This window comes from Nerophis lumbriciformis, linkage group LG14 (assembly GCF_033978685.3).
Source record: "Nerophis lumbriciformis linkage group LG14, RoL_Nlum_v2.1, whole genome shotgun sequence".
Lineage (NCBI taxonomy): Eukaryota > Metazoa > Chordata > Actinopteri > Syngnathiformes > Syngnathidae > Nerophis > Nerophis lumbriciformis.
In genome coordinates, this window is record NC_084561.2 from 2,397,991 (window position 1) to 2,414,951 (window position 16,961).

Sequence of the window (16,961 nt, forward strand, 5' to 3'; positions counted from 1 at the left end):
GAACAGAAATACCATGGTCCGTAAACCAGGCACGGGTAGATTTTGCGCTGTGTGCAGGCGCCAAGTCCTGTTGGAACTTGAAATCTCCATCTCCATAGAGCAGGTCAGCAGCAGGAAGCATGAAGTGCTCTAAAACTTGCTGGTAGACGGCTGCGTTGACCCTGGATCTCAGGAAACAGAGTGGACCGACACCAGCAGATGACATGGCACCCCAAACCATCACTGATGGTGGAAACTTTACACTAGACTTCAGGCAACGTGGATCCTGTGCCTCTCCTGTCTTCCTCCAGACTCTGGGACCTCGATTTCCAAAGGAAATGCAAAATTTGCATGGTTGGGTGATGGTTTGGGGTGCCATGTCATCTGCTGGTGTCGGTCCACTCTGTTTCCTGAGATCCAGGGTCAACGCAGCCGTCTACCAGCAAGTTTTAGAGCACTTCATGCTTCCTGCTGCTGACCTGCTCTATGGAGATGGAGATTTCAAGTTCCAACAGGAATTGGCGCCTGCACACAGCGCAAAATCTACCCGTGCCTGGTTTACGGACCATGGTATTTCTGTTCTAAATTGGCCCGCCAACTCCCCTGACCTTTAGTGTTACCAATCAACCTATCCCCATGATATCATATCATATAACAATTGCTTTCCGTCGCTGGTGCTGAGCCTTGAACTGCTTCCAGATTGCGAGTGTGACCACGGCACACAGAGGGCAGTACAGGTGCAAGGTGTTCAACTTGTATCATGAGATGTGGAGTGACCCGGCAACTGTCAGTATAGGTGAGACTGTGGTCATTTTTTGGTAAGATTGATATTACATTGCACATTTGCAACACCTTTGCTGTGTTTTTCGCCTCTATGCAGGCCCAACTTCCATCACGGATCTCTCCTGGGTAGAAGTTGATCGCGGCTCAGGTATTTGACGAGGAGAAGTTCACTTTCTGTTGTCAGTGTTACCTCATTTATTTGTTGACGTTTTGCAGTGTGGACTTTATGATAAAAATGAACCATATGCATGCCCACAGACCAGTGATTCTCAATCTGTGGTCCGCCAAAGAATCATTTCATTAAATATTCAAACACAGTGTTACTGTTCAAATTGTGCGTAATGTTTGTTACAGTGGCCACAAATATCAAATATACTTGTTAAATAAAACCTCCGCCTTGTTTTTAGTGAATACTTAGGCCTACTAAGCTACAGTATTTGAATGCTTGTCATTACTTGGAGAGCCAAGAGTTTTCTAAAGGTGGTACTTGGTGAAAAAGGTTTGAGAACCACTGAACTAGACCATGAAAGTAGGATAGTTTTTACATCCTGATGCTTATAGACAAATGCAATCATTTTTTTGTTTACAGAATCTAATGAATTGGAAAGATCAGTCAACAGTGCCAGAAGTCATCCACCGCAACCACAAACCAAGAATTTCTATGGTAACTTGGAATTTTCTGAAGAACTTCTGAATGAATGCCGACAGACGCTGATAATAGTGATAATAGGTCCCCTTTGTGGCATATTTTCTTCAGTCAAGTGGCCCTTAAGTAGAGAAAAGCATTTTTGGTTCTTTCAGGTAAGTTTTTGCTCTGTTTTTGGCCATAACTTCAGTCTCGTTACTCCCATTTTTTTTCCCGAAAAGTTTTTTTTAATGGTCAATTTTAATATGTTTATTCCAAAATATTTTCTGTACCAACGATACACTGGGAAATAATTTTAGCCCAGTTAAATAGCGCCGGGACAAAAAATTCGTATTCGTTAGTTTTACCGAATTCACGTAAAAACAGTGTCATATTTCGATATCTTTGTTGCATGTGACATCAGGTCCGACTGCAGACTAAACACCGGCTCACGTAAACAATCGCTCAAGCAGCACTCAGGGTAGACTCAATCAAACCAAACTAAAGTAACCTTACAAGTAACCAACAAAGTAAGTATGCTTGGTAGAAAACGCTTGACCGTAAAATAATGCTCCACTCTTCCAAAATGTGCTAGCTTTGTGCTAATTTACATTGGATTTGCCATAGACAGGCTACTATTAGCATTAGCAATTTTACATGGCGATTTCAACACCTCCAAACTACAACTAAGATAAATGTTATAATCAAACATCTAGTGTGTGAAAGGCTCAATACTTATAGTATAAACACTTTGTAGGGTGCAACATAACACATTTGGCTTACTGGAAAAAGTCACTTCCTAGCCCATAGATAACCTATATACAGTACTGCCATCTATTGTCTCGGAAGTGTAACTTCATTGCAAATGAGACTCAAATGGTTTATATAATAAAAACATATATAGCAACTGGACAGCACAGTTATAATAACAAGGTCATTTTTAAATGTTACATTCAAAATTAAAATGTTATCAAACAATTACCATTTATTAACACACACAAAAGTACCAAAATTGGTACTGTTGAGTATCGGTATCGATTCCCAGGTACCCCAAATTGGTACTGTATTGGTTCAAAGGTGATCCCTATTTGAGTGTATAAAAAAATGTCTTTGCTCAACTTCAGTACAAAAAATAGCAAACATGTAATGTTTTTTGGGGGGATTTTAACCCTTGGAATGCCCATTTGATCTAATAATGTCAGTTTTTATTTGGAAGTATTTGTAAAATTAACTATCATCCATATTGTAAATGTTAAAGGGCGAGGGCTGTGGGTTAAATATCAAGCCTGAATATATATAACATTAGTAATAAAACACATTGATTGTTTTATTCATTTGCTGTCAGATTCCAAACATCATTAGCAGTTTCGTACCATGGGACAGAAAAGTCTCCATTGACAATCATTATAACTACAATTTTTAACTGTGCTGTCCTTGCAAAATATAATCATCATTAATAATAATAATAATACATTTTATTTTTAAGGCGCCTTTCTGGGCACTCAAGGAAATAGTACAAAATCACAACAATAAAATCAAATTGGATAAAAACAACAACAACAAAGAGAAAAGAAAAGATGATTACAATGAATAAGCAGTCAGGAATAGATGTGTTTTGAGTCTTCATTTGAAGAGGGATATTGAATCTAAGTTGCGTGTTGTTGCCCTCAGAGGGCCATTTGTAACAGTGAATATGTATGAGTATAACATGTATAATGTATGAGTATAACATGTATAATCGCCGTGTTGTATTACATAACTGCCTATACATTTGATCATTATAATAAATTTGATCATTATAATTAAAAAAATATGTACATTTGATGGTTAACTTGCTTTGAAATCATAAGTCAAGCAGACATTAAGTATTCTGTCCTGAACAAAATTTGGTCTCGTCTGAAAATAATACAAACTTTAAGTCCTCTGTAACTTTACAAAGGTCATTCACATTGACAATGAACAATTTTGGTCTCAAGAATGATCCCTGGAGTTGATATATTTAAAGCTTCAGATGTATGTTGCCTAGCTTCATTTATTGCTTCCTATTGGTTAAATAGCTCTTTGCCCAATTGCACAATCATTTCACCACACCTAGTGTGTGTGTGTGTGTGTGTGTGTGTGTGTGTGTGTGTGTGTGTGTGTGTGTGTGTGTGTGTGTGTGTGTGTGTGTGTGTGTGTGTGTGTGTGTTGTGTGTGTGTGTGTGTGTGTGTGTGTGTGTGTGTGTGACTATCGTTGGGACGTTAACTTTCTTTAAACCCAACGTTCTGATGTCATACATTTCAAATGCATTTATTAAAATGTTATGAATAATTGGGTCATGCTTTGGTTAGGTCCAGCTGCACACTTTGTGATCAATAGCATCAATCATTTCCTCCGTTATTTTGATTAGTGCCTAACCCTAACCCAGGACAGGAAAATCGAGTTTTCACAAGCTCATGTGCAATATTTTTTTAACAATTTCAACTACAAACCCCGTTTCCATATGAGTTGGGAAATTGTGTTAGATGTAAATATAAACGGAATACAATGATTTGCAAATCCTTTTCAAGCCATATTCAGTTGAATATGCTACAAAGACAACATATTTGATGTTCAAACTCATAAACATTTTTTTTTTGGGCAAATAATCATTAACTTTAGAATTTGATGCCAGCAACACGTGACAAAGAAGTTGGGAAAGGTGGCAATAAATACTGATAAAGTTGAGGAATGCTCATCAAACACTTATTTGGAACATCCCACAGGTGTGCAGGCTAATTGGGAACAGGTGGGTGCCATGATTGGGTATAAAAGTAGATTCCATGAAATGCTCAGTCATTCACAAACAAGGATGGGGTGAGGGTCACCACTTTGTCAACAAATGCGTGAGCAAATTGTTGAACAGTTTAAGAAAAACCTTTCTCAACCAGCTCTTGCAAGGAATTTAGGGATTTCACCATCTACGCTCCGTAATATCATCAAAGGGTTCAGAGAATCTGGAGAAATCACTGCACGTAAGCAGCTAAGCCCGTGACCTTCCATCCCTCAGGCTGTACTGCATCAACAAGCCACATCAGTGTGTAAAGGATATCACCACATGGGCTCAGGAACACTTCAGAAACCCACTGTCAGTAACTACAGTTGGTCGCTACATCTGTAAGTGCAAGTTAAAACTCTCCTATGCAAGGCAAAAACCGTTTATTAACAACACCCAGAAACGCCGTCGGCTTCGCTGGGCCTGAGCTCATCTAAGATGGACTGATACAAAGTGGAAAAGTGTTCTGTGGTCTGACAAGTCCACATTTCAAATTGCTTTTGGAAACTGTGGACGTCGTGTCCTCCGGACCAAAGAGGAAAAGAACCATCCGGATTGTTATAGGCACAAAGTGTAAAAGCCAGCATGTGTGACGGTATGGGGGTGTATTAGTGCCCAAGACATGGGTAACTTACACATCTGTGAAGGCACCATTAATGCTGAGAGGTACATACAGGTTTTGGAGCAACATATGTTGCCATCCAAGCAACGTTACCATGGACGCCCCTGCTTATTTCAGCAAGACAATGCCAAGCCACGTGTTACATCAACGTGGCTTCATAGTAAAAGAGTGCGGGTACTAGACTGGCCTGCCTGTAGTCCAGACCTGTCTCCCATTGAAAATGTGAAGCCTAAACTAGCACAACGGAGACCCCCGGACTGTTGAACAACTTAAGCTGTACATCAAGCAAGAATGGGAAAGAATTCCACCTGAGAAGCTTCAAAAATGTGTCTCCTCAGTTCCCAAACCTTTACTGAGTGTTGTTAAAAGGAAAGGCCATGTAACACAGTGGTGAACATGCCCTTTCCCAACTACTTTGTCACGTGTTGCAGCCATGAAATTCTAAGTTAATGATTATTTGCAAAAAAAAAATAAAGTTTATGAGTTTGAACATCAAATATGTTGTCTTTGTAGCATATTCAACTGAATATGGCTTGAAAAGGATTTGCAAATCATTGTATTCTGTTTATATTTACATCTAACACAATTTCCCAACTCCTACGGAAACGGGGTTTGTATTTTACGTCCACAGCAACAGACAAGGTGGCTCTTCTGATCGGCAACCTGAACTACCGCCACCTCAATGAGCTCTGCGCTCCCATGGCGGATGTCCACGAGTTAAGCAACCTGCTCAGGCAAATGGACTTCAAGGTGGTCTCTCTGCTGGACCTCAACTTGCAGGAGATGCACAGCGCCGTCACCGAGTTCCTTCTGCTCCTCGGCAAAGGAGTTTACGGTTCGTCACCCGAGCGTTAACGCCCAAACATGTCTTATAGCAGGGGTTCAGACTCATTTTAGCTCAGGGGCCGCATTGACCAACGTGGGCTGGACTAGTAAGATCATGACATAATAACTTCAAAACAAGGACAATTCCAAGTTGTTTTCTTTGTTTTACACGAGCACATTCTAAACATGTACATATTACAAATAATCCTCTTGGCAAAACACTTGAAGTTAGTTGAAAATTCTGAGGAAAAAATTGGTGCAGTTTCAAAAACACCATGAACAACACAATGAACTTAGACCATACTTGCCAACCCTCCCGGATTTTCCGGGAGACTCCCGAAATTCAGCACCTCTCCCGAAAACCTCCCGGGACAAATTTTCTCCCGAAATTCAGGCGGAGCTGGAGGCCACGCCCCCTCCAGCTCCATGCGGACCTGAGTGACGTGTTGACAGCCTGTTGTACATGCACATGTGACCCACCCATAATGTGTCACATTTTTGTGTTGATTTATTTAGTTTATTTTGTGGTTTGAATTCGTTTTTGGAGCTGTCATTCCACATTTATCAGTATTCACATTGGTCAGTAGGGGGCAGTAGGGCGTTTCTTCCCAATTGAATGCTATCACCTGCAGACCGGAAGTGTCTTGTCATTCTGATGAGCGCGACCAGTCTGTGAACAATTGAAACGTCCTGTGTGCTTTTTCCTCCTGTATAACAGGTTAGTTTTGGTGAATCAACTCACTGAATAATATCCATGTGATCTTTATAAGTTTAAGTACACATTCTGATGGTGGAGCCTAACTCTAAAGTGTTTGTGAGTTGTAGTTTGTATTTGTGAATGAATCCAGTGCACAGCTGCAGTAATCAATACAAAATGGCAACGTGAGTGCGCAATGTTTATATAGGAACTTCTGATCCTAATTCAGACTCCCAAATTAGAGCTCCCGTTTTCTTATTGATTTTATAATGTATATTTGTATAATGTGTGTGTTCTGAAATAGTGACAGAGAATAGAACAAGGATGGACAATTTAACCCTTAACTCAACAATGAGTAGAGGAGTGTTATGTGTGTGTATATGTGTAAATAAATGAACACTGAAATTCAAGTATTTATTTTATTTATTTATATATATATATATATATATATATATATATATATATAATAAAATATATATGTACCGGTATGTATATATATATATATGTATATATATATATATATAGCTAGAATTCACTGAAAGTCAAGTATTTCTTATATATATATATATATATATATATATATCTTAACCACGCCCCCCACCCCCCACCTCCCACCTCCCGAAATCGGAGGTCTCAAGGTTGGCAAGTATGACTTAGACTATTTACAAAGCAACTTTAAGCACTTCTTGTTTGGCATTCTCTTGTTGGCAGTTCACCATTTAAGACGTGTTTGGAATTTCACTCTTCGATTGGTGACATCCGCAACTGCCACAACACCTTCATTTATCATCATTTATTTATAATATAAACAAAACAATTATTAAAATGACACCATAGCTGAAATCAAGGTAACATAACTACAAACTTAAGAAATGTGAACATGGTAGATTTAAGCATAAAATAAAATAGAACTAACAACAAATGTAGAAACACACATTTTTACAATGGAGTTCAGGGTGTGCATCGCGCCCTCAACTAATTGCAAGCGCTGCACGGAACTCTAGCTACAAAGAAGATGGTCAAGTTGACTTAGGTCTTTGCATCTTCACGTTTCGTTATTTTATTTGTTGAGTGGATGATTTACAATGTAAAAAGGTATTGTGTGTCGATACTGCACCAGTCATCTAGGAGCAGCTGATTGCTTGCACCTACGCTGATTGGAGTAGCGGCAGCTACTCGTTGTTGCACTTGTAACGCGAAAGCAAGACAACCCGAAGTATATTTGAAACACAAAAACGTTATGCGCCATTTATTCCATCAAAGACAAGACTAAAGACTTCTTACATTAAGCGACTCAAAAATGGCGGTCACAACAAACCCCAACCTTTGGGTAAATCTCCTGACGGTCACTTAAAGGGGCCGCACCGAATGACTCACTCTTAACTGCATATATGAATGCTAAAGAAGAAGAACATTGTTATGTGCACAAGAGAAGAATGACAGTGAATAATGACTACAAAGTCAAGTGAATTACAGTATGTCCTTAAAGCAAGCGCTACAACGTCATCTTTAAACACTGGCATGTGCTTCAATTGGCATTGCACCATCCAGTAGAGACATTTGGAACAGGATTGTCTTTCATAAAAAAATTGCAAGTCATTTTTATACATAGCAAACTCATTTTGCAGGGCAGATTAAACCCGTGGGTGGGCCTGATACAGCTCGTGGGCCGTACCCTAACCCTGATACAGCTCGTGGGCCGTACGTTTCACAGGCCTGTCTTACACTGTATGTCCTCATGTTTTTGTCTTCCACAGGCTTGCTCTACTTTGCCGGTCACGGTTATGAGAACTACGGCAACAGTTTCATGGTTCCCATTGATGCACCGGCCTCGTACACGTCAGAGCACTGCTTGTGCGTGCAAAATATTCTTACCAGGATGCAGGAGAAAGAGACCGGACTCAATGTCTTCCTGCTGGACATGTGCCGCAAAAGGTTGGGTTTTTGGCTCCCACGTTTGTTTTTTTTAACCGTACGCATTTGTGCGTCAAGTTTTTTTTTGTACCTTTTAAGAAACCCAAACGATGGCGTCGCCGTCCAGTCCGGGCTGGTGAAGGTGACGGCAAACATAGTGTTTGGCTACGCCACGTAAGCTGCAGCTCTTCCGCCTACGGTATGAAGACCTATGACTGAGTGAGCGCTTGTGTTCAGATGCGTCGACGCAGAGGCTTACGAGGTGAAGAGGGAAGACGTGTCCAACGGTATCTTCATAAGCTTCCTCAAGCGCCGCGTTTGCGAAGACGAGAAGGTCACGGTCATGCTGGACAGGGTGGCGGAAGGTATGTCAAACATTTTGCTAATCAACTGACCAACTTTTACTTTGACACATATTTTCTCCACAAAATAGGGCTGGAACGGGCACAGGATTTCGCAATGCATTAGTAGCCATTTTTGCTGGCCAAAGCTTTAGTTTACAAGGCTGTACTGTGTAAAGTGAGAGAGACCAACAAACTGAATTCAAATGGATCGTACTGTACCTTACCTCAAAGACTCGCTACCTTGAAAAAATAAGTCAAATTGGTGGAATTGATCCATATGAGCGCGCCCAATGGACAAGAGATTTGAGTACGTTGTGGAGGCCAAACTTGTCTATATCTCTTTTGTAGTTCTTCTTCTTCTTTTCGTGTCTTTGAAGCATGTGGTTATATGACAGATTCCCATTTCTTTACACAGTCTTTTGCATTGTCGTTTAACTCTGCGAGATCTTTTAAGCTGGGTATCAGAGGACAGACAAGGCAGCGCTGCATGGTGTGGTCCTCTTCTCCGCATTCGCAGGTGGTTGGGCCGGTTTTGTAGCCCCACCTGGCCATTGCAGCTTTTGATCGCCCTGTTCCTGTTCTCGGGCGGTTCAGTGTCTTCCACTGGACCCATGGTGTTTCTGACCTGGGGGGCAGGTCTTCAGAAGGGGGGATTCCCATGTCAATAGGAGGGGGGTCTTTCTCTAGTCTTTGTGTCCATAGCTGGAGTCTGGTTTCTTCCCGAGATGTTGGACATTGCTGAGGAAGCTTCTCCTTGACTTCAGACGTTGGGCTGAGGGTTCACGTCCATAGAGGAGGTGGCGTTCATCACTGGTAGCTTTTGTGAACTCTACTCTGCTGGCAACTTCCCGTCTCATGTCTGCAGGGGCAATGCCAGCGAGGAGATGTAGGTTGTTCAGGTTGGTAGGCTTCATGCAACCAGTGATCAAGCGGCAGGTGTTGTTCAGTGCTGGGTCGAGTTTCTTGGCATGGGTTGATCTCTCCCAGACAGGACATGCATACTCCGCCGAGGAATAGCACAGTACATCTTAGTGTGTGTGCTGTGGCTCCCCATTTGGAATTTGTCAGTTTCTGTAAGATGTTGTTTCGGTAGCTGACATTCAGTTTGGTGTTTTTGATGTGTTCCTTGAAGGAGAGTGTGCGGTCCAGGGTTACGCCAAGGTAGACAGGGTTGGTACAGTTCTCAAGTGGTGTTCCAGACCATTTGATGTTAAGAGGTCGGTTTGCATCCCGGTTGCTGAGATGGAACGAGCAGACTTGGGTCTTCGCAGGGTTTGCGTGTAGATGGTTTTGCTCGTAGTAGAGGAGTAGCTCATCTAGGGCTGAGGTGAGGTTTGCTTCAAACGTACTCTCTTGAGATGTTACACAGAGGTCGTCAGCGTAGATGAATCGTTCAGTGTTCTGGTCCATTGGCTGGTCGTTGGTATAGATGTTATACAGTAGTGGAGCCAGCACACTACCTTGAGGTAGGCCGTTCTTCTGTCGTCGCCAGCGACTTTGCTTGTTGTTTAAAGTTACATAGAAGCGCCTGTCTTTCAAGAGGACTCCAATGAGGTCTGTGAGTGCCAGATCTTTTGTCATCTCCAGGGTCTTTTTTAGGAGGAGGCAGTGGTTCACAGTGTCGTACGCGGCAGACAGATCGGTGAAGACGGCACCTGTTACCAGTCCATTCTGAAACCCATCCTCAATATATTGGGTGAGATTCAGAAGTTGGCTTTTTGTGGACTTGCCAGGTCGGAATCCAGCTTGTTGGGGGATGATGGCAGGTTCAGCAACTGGGGCCAACCTGTTGAGGATCAGGCGCTCAAAGAGTTTATATGGGTGACATAGCAGGGAGATTGGGCGGCAACTTTTTGCGTGGGATGGATCTTTACCCGGTTTGAGAAGAGCTATGATTCTGTTTTTTTCTCCAGATCTTTGGGATGGTTCTTGTCAGCATGCAGTCGTTCGTCAGGTCGAGGATCCATTTCCGTGTCAGAGGTCCAAAGTGTTTGATCTCTTCAGTGCAAATGTTGTCCTGGCCGATGGCTTTACCGGTCTTAAGGGCATTGATGCTGGTATTGAGCTCTTCAGGGGAGAACGGCTCAGTCAGTCCGGTGGTTTGGGAGTACTGAAGTTGGTCTACCTTTGGTCTTGGCTGTTTGGTTTTGGATTTTCCATTGAGCAGCAGCTGATGAGCAACTTGGTTGGCAGTGGTGGTATACTGTTGCTGTGTTGGAGTTGACGGGTCATTGCTGATTTTTCGGATCAGGCTCCATGCCTTTTTGCTGTTTTTCGCCATATCAGTTGTCTCCATCAGGTTTTGCCATTTCCTTTGGCAGCATTCTGATAGGGAAGTCATGAGGCTCTCACCTACTTCCATGGTGCTTTCAGCAAAGGGGTCAGATTGATAAAGCTGTTGGTATTGCTCATATAGTTTGCTGCTATGGGTATCAAGTCCGGTATCAAGTATGTATTGAGTGCGGCAGCTTCTTGGGGTGTTCTTTCGGGCTGCCTGGTGCACGAGTTTAGTGAAGTTGTCATAGCTTTTGGGGTCCGCTGGGAGATGGGCAATCTTCCTTTCGAGGTCTTCTTGGAAGCCAGGCCAGTTCGCTTTCCCGAAGTTGAATCTTCTCCGGAATGGGACAGTGGCTGGGGTGATTGCAGCGTTGAGTCTAATGCCAATTGGACGGTGTTGGGTTTTTGGCAGGGGCTCCAATACCAGCTTCTTGCTGACTCCGGTGATCTTATGACTGACAAACACTATATCAGGGTTATATCCTGCTTTCCATTGCCCGAGGAAAGTAGTGATTTTGTAGTGATTTAGAGGATGCGGATGAACGAGGTAGCAGCGTGCAGTAAAAGGGGTCTTTATTAATTAAACTGACAAAACAAAAGGGAAGTGCTCTGAACAGACATACTATGACCAAAACAAAACAAAACTGCTGAAACCCAGCAAAACACTTGCAGGAAATGTGGAGCAGACGGCGTCCACAAAGTACTTGCGTACTAGAGGTTGGCATCGAAAAAGGATAGTCGATAGTGCTAATCACAAACAGCAAACAGGTGAGGGAAAAAGTGCTCGAAGGCAGGCGTAAAACAGTTACGAAAAAACACCAAGACAACAGGAAGTGCCACCAAAATAAGAGCGCAGGACAGGAACAAGCACTAAACACACATTTTGTATGCAATTGATATTTAATGAACTATATTAGTAATATTGTACTGATGTCACAGTAAGTGCCATGTCTATGGTTATCATCACACTTTTGTCACTCACTGCATTTGTCACATGGCCATCCCAATGAACATATTTGTTTATATAATAGACCATTTATTTTGGAATAACAGATCATTGTCTTTATGCTCTTACCAGACATGGGTCGTTTTGAAATCACCCGAGGGAGGCAGGCTCTGGAGCTCCGCAGTAATCTTTCTGAGCGACGTTCCCTCACCGATAAGATTCAGACTTCGGAATGTTCTGCAGCCTATTCTGCTCGGAACCTACAGTGGGCCGTCGCTCATGGTACTGAAGGCACACCACTGAATACAATGCTACCTCCGTGGGCCATTGGTATTTCATCTAAAATGTCATTTACAGCCCTCCCAAAGAGCCGCTTCATCCACTTTGACTGCGGTGTGAAGGTCCAGCTTGGGTATGTGTGAAATCAAATGAGTCAGCATTAATAGCGCTGATGAGGTATGTGTAAACAACAGTATCCCACACCTCTCATGGTACTTTAAATGCAACTACAGCCATCTAGTGGAGTTAAAAATAACTATATTAGGAAGTTGTTGATAAAAATGTTTTCTGAACCCTGAAATGTTTTAGACCCTGTAGGGGACTGCTTCACGGAATAGATTACATTTTCCTGAAGGAATCAATAAAGTACTATCTATCTATCTAGAGTCGTTAATTGGAGCATATGGAGCCATAAGCGAACCACAGCTGATTTTTTTTTAAGGCCTGCGGCACAGTTTAAAAATACTATTACAAAAAACATTGAAAAAGTGGAATAAAAGAGCAAACAGGTGAAATATAACGAGAACAAGTTGCAATGTTGACTCTAATAACAAAGCTTTTTTTATTTAAACCTGTCATTGCTCAAAAAATAATAATGAATCCAAATCAACGTTGTTATGAATTATTGACCCTTTGAAAGCTCCAATTATTTTACATCAAATATTCCACTTTGAACATTTTTTTGGAAGAAAACATTTCACGTTTTGTGTTGCCACAAAAAAAGTTTTCTATGACGAAAAGTCCCTAAAACAAACCAGACAAAAAAAAGAAACTATATAAACTAATAATCGACGAACAGATCTGAAGTTGATCTAGAGATTTATGCATTGATAATGATGCGTAATAATGAATTCAAATCAATTACTGACATATTTTTATTTTTAAATAAATAAATGGGTTGTACTTGTATAGCGCTTTTCTACCTTCAAGGTACTCAAAGCGCTTTGACACTACTTCCACATTTACCCATTCACACACACATTCACACACTGATGGAGGGAGCTGCCATGCAACCCATCAGGAGCAAGGGTGAAGTGTCTTGCTCAGGACACAACGGACATGACGAGGTTGGTACTAGGTGGGGATTGAACCAGGGACCCTCGGGTTGCACACGGCCACTCTTCCACTGCGCCACACCGCCCCCTTTTTAAATGAAGTTGAAATGGTATTTAAGGCTCAAATGACTTTGCATCAAATATTCCACTTTGAACATTTTGATATCCAATTTGGATTGCAAATTGTGTGTTTTTGCCATAAAAAACACTGTTTTATCTGACAAAAAGGGCCTAAATCATAAAATAAATGAAACTTTGTATTGACAGATAGCTCTGAAGTTGATTTCGAGATGTAGGCGTTGAAAAGAATGAAGATACAGTTTGACCTATTTTTAGCATTTTTAGCATTGCGACACTTCCCTGGGACCAAACTTGAGGGGAGCCTTAAAGGTAAAATAAATCCATATATTGTGTTAGTTTTGAAAATGAAAATGATCAGAATGGCCCCTGCATGCTTTCATTTTTGAGTATGAAAAATGTTGGACAGCGCTGATTTACAGTAACGTGCTGATAATGTGCTTTAAACTGTAGATTTGCTGCGGAGTTCTCCAACGTTATGGTGATCTACACGCGCATACTGGACAAGCCCAAAGAAATTTGTTCATGCTCCGCTCAGCTGACCGACTTCCCTGAGGTAAGATGACACACAGCGCTGCTGCTCTGCTATGTTTTATACAAAGTCTATTTTGTCTTGGTTATGGCAGGATGTAGATATGGACCTGAAGAAGAGCAATCAGGAAACCCTGCTTGAAGCCGGCAGCTTGTTATTGATCAAAGAACATGTCCCTTCACCTCAGTTCCCCACTCTCTACACTCACATTCAAAGTCTGCAGAGACTTCAGGTCAGTTTCATTAATATCTGGGACTCTATATTTCCTACTAACAAAGATGCTCTATAATGTCTTACAGAAGGAGCTCACCTTTTCCGTATGTCTCCATTACGTTTACTCCGACATGGAGGAGGAAGTAGCAGAAAAGCGAGCAGTTACAGTCGGCAAACCGCTGGTCTCCAAACTCAACCTGTATGAACCACGACCAGCGGCGTCCGTAAGCTTCGACTCCGGCAGTGTGTCGGAGCTCTCTTCTTTGTCCGAGGACTTTGCCTCCAATACGTGGTCATTATTCACACCTGTTAACACTGACAAATTTAATGACGACAACAATGTCCATTCCTACTAAGCATTAAACGTCCCATATTATAGTTTTCCAACAATTCTAAGTACATTATTCAAAATCCAGCCTTGTTACTGAAATGTATACCATTTAAAAGTGCTTGTAATAAGCCCTACTGTAATGCTAATGAGCTGTTTGTCTCAAAGACATGCTATTGTGTACTTTATCCACTTTGTCAGAGGAATATTTTCTGCTTTAAAAGCAGAGGGGAATGAGTAAAAAGAAAGTGTGTTTTTACCATGCAAATACACACACATTAACTTATTTGGTTTTGATGGTGAGAAGAGGTGCCAAGGAATTAGATAACGCAAGAGTGGGCAAATGTTTTGAATGTGTCCAAAACACGGGCTTAGATTAACTTTTGGTTTCACTTGGCAACGCCCAAACAACTCCGCCAGCAAGTTGTACAAAAGCATGTGAGCTGAGGTACAATGGAGAGAGAAGGCGCCAGACTTTGTAGGGCACGGTCTTCTCTCCGACGCTGGTATTGCTACTGTTTGTACTTTCTCCATTTGTAGAATAAATTGTTTATCTTCAATTTGAGTTTCCTCACCTTATTTGGTCAAGTCGAAGAAAAGAACCTGGGAGGACTTCGCCCTTTAAAAGAGAAAATATGAAATACTTTAAACATATGCGGCACAATAAAACCGTGTTTTTCGTTCAAACAAAGACCGCATTTTCTTACAGGAACTGAACCATCCAAAAAGTGTGCCGTATGAAAACTAAAGTTTGCCAGTAAACCACATATCTGGACTTGTCCAACGTCATAGATGCCATAACAACGTAATGTTAAGGAGGAGGACATATACGTTTAACAACACTAGCATAGCTATGTAGCAGTGACGTGCAGTCACTAGAGGCGGGGCCTCACCTGCCATCATGGAAAGAAAAAAAATGTAAAAAGAAAAAAAAAAAATTAAATTGTTATATGTATCCAGTGATTATACTATAAAGTTATTTTCCATTTAACTTCACCAGTTTTAGATTATTTTTATTCAAAATCGCTGAATTTTCACATTTGCCGTTCAAATACTGAGAAGAGACGGTGCGATGACCAGCAGCCAGTTGAGGCACGTCACTCAGTGCCTCAACATGGATTGCGGACTCGGCTAACTGCTGGCCTGCTGTGCAGTGAGACCGTATTGCTATATGAATTATATTATACATTTCCATAGTTTAGTTAGCTGAGGTATATAATGTACAGTGTATTTTGTCAACAACTGTATGTGTGTAACGTATTTCTTGTGCTGAGCGATCATAAAACGGCTGCAAAAGACACACTGGCTGAGGCTCGCCTCCTGCACCCCCGCCGTAGAATTGTTATATCAACTAAAGCCCACACTTAAACTTTCCACGTGCAAGATTGAATCTATTTAAAAAAATTATTTCATAAGAAGCCAAAAAGTGCAAAAACAATAATGTTGGTGTTGGAGGAGTTGTGAATGACTGCAGGGCCACAACATTAGGTACCCCTGCAGACTGCAGGTGTACCTAATTCACAACTCCTCCAACACGAACATTATTGTTTTTGCACTTTTTGGCTTCTTATTAAATAACTTTTGTAACCTATTTTCATGGGCTTTCCTCTTTGTGATGTTAAGTTCCTGTTATGCGCTGTTATACAGTATATGCCTTGAGCTCTTATTTTGAAGGCGCTAAGAGCGGAAGTGATGACACGTTAGAGTGGAGCGGAGGTTTTTGAAAGAAGGTAAATAAAGTGGTCCTCGTGTAAACTGGAGCCTCCGTGTTTGTTATTTTGTAGTTTCATACAGTATAGGCCACATTTATAAACCCTCGGTTACACTTTTTTAAATAGATTCAATCTTGCACGTGGAAAGTTTAAGTGAGGGCTTTAGTTGTGGACTTAATTTCTAAGTAAAGGTAAGACCATAATAACGTTTTTTTTATAAAATGTGCTTTTTTGTGTGCTACAGTTTGTATGTGTAAAGTTAAAGTTAAGTTAAAGTAGCAATGATTGTCACACACACACTAGGTGTAATGAAATTTGTCCTCTGCATTTGACCCATCCCCTTGTTCACCCCCTGGGAGGTGAGGGGAGCAGTGGGCAGCAGCGGCGCCGCGCCCGGGAATCATTTTTGGTGATTTAACCCCCAATTCCAACGCTTGATGCTGAGTGCCAAGCAGGGAAGAATGCTGGTATGAGCTTTTAAACATAACCCGTTAACTGCTGCCAATCAAATGGTGAATAAGATACTCTTTAGGGTTCATATGTTTGTAAATGTGACTGTGATGAAGTCAGTGCCTCACCAGCCATCAACCTCACCGCACGTCACTGCTACGTAGCTATATTGCTAACATCACATTTTAACAGCAACATCATGCTAGTTAAGATTATTATCTGGAGAAAAGCCAAATACTTGCAGCACATGTCTGTTGCTGACTGACTGATAGTCGGCAGAGCTCCGGGCTTTATTTTAAGATGTGCAGCGAAGCCTACTCTCCCCCACCCCCCACAAAGGTGACTTTCATGAAGTCACATGATGGGCTGATCTAGCCGGGGACAGGTCAGAGGTGCTATCATGTCCATGTTGTTCCTTTATGATGTCGTGAAAAGCCACAACTTTGAAAGCAAGCGAGGGTCAATAAAGGATGCGGGGGCCACTTTCATAGTTTTCACCTTCTAAAG

The 16,961-nt window shown here is 41.6% G+C and overlaps 1 protein-coding gene across 1 annotated transcript in view; it reads left to right on the forward strand.

The window, feature by feature from the left end:
- Window positions 1–14,852, forward strand: part of malt2 (MALT paracaspase 2) — a 29,961-nt gene extending 15,109 nt beyond the window's left edge. Inside the window, exons 7-18 of the mRNA XM_061976232.2 lie at window positions 679–775; window positions 860–910; window positions 1,352–1,426; window positions 5,436–5,639; window positions 8,084–8,261; window positions 8,340–8,414; window positions 8,478–8,605; window positions 11,940–12,089; window positions 12,165–12,219; window positions 13,673–13,775; window positions 13,846–13,983; window positions 14,051–14,852. Coding sequence (XP_061832216.1) covers window positions 679–775; window positions 860–910; window positions 1,352–1,426; window positions 5,436–5,639; window positions 8,084–8,261; window positions 8,340–8,414; window positions 8,478–8,605; window positions 11,940–12,089; window positions 12,165–12,219; window positions 13,673–13,775; window positions 13,846–13,983; window positions 14,051–14,320 — 1,524 coding nt within the window. The 3' untranslated portion in view covers window positions 14,321–14,852. The remainder of the gene's footprint in view (window positions 1–678; window positions 776–859; window positions 911–1,351; window positions 1,427–5,435; window positions 5,640–8,083; window positions 8,262–8,339; window positions 8,415–8,477; window positions 8,606–11,939; window positions 12,090–12,164; window positions 12,220–13,672; window positions 13,776–13,845; window positions 13,984–14,050) is intronic.
- Window positions 14,853–16,961: the final 2,109 nt, after the last annotated feature.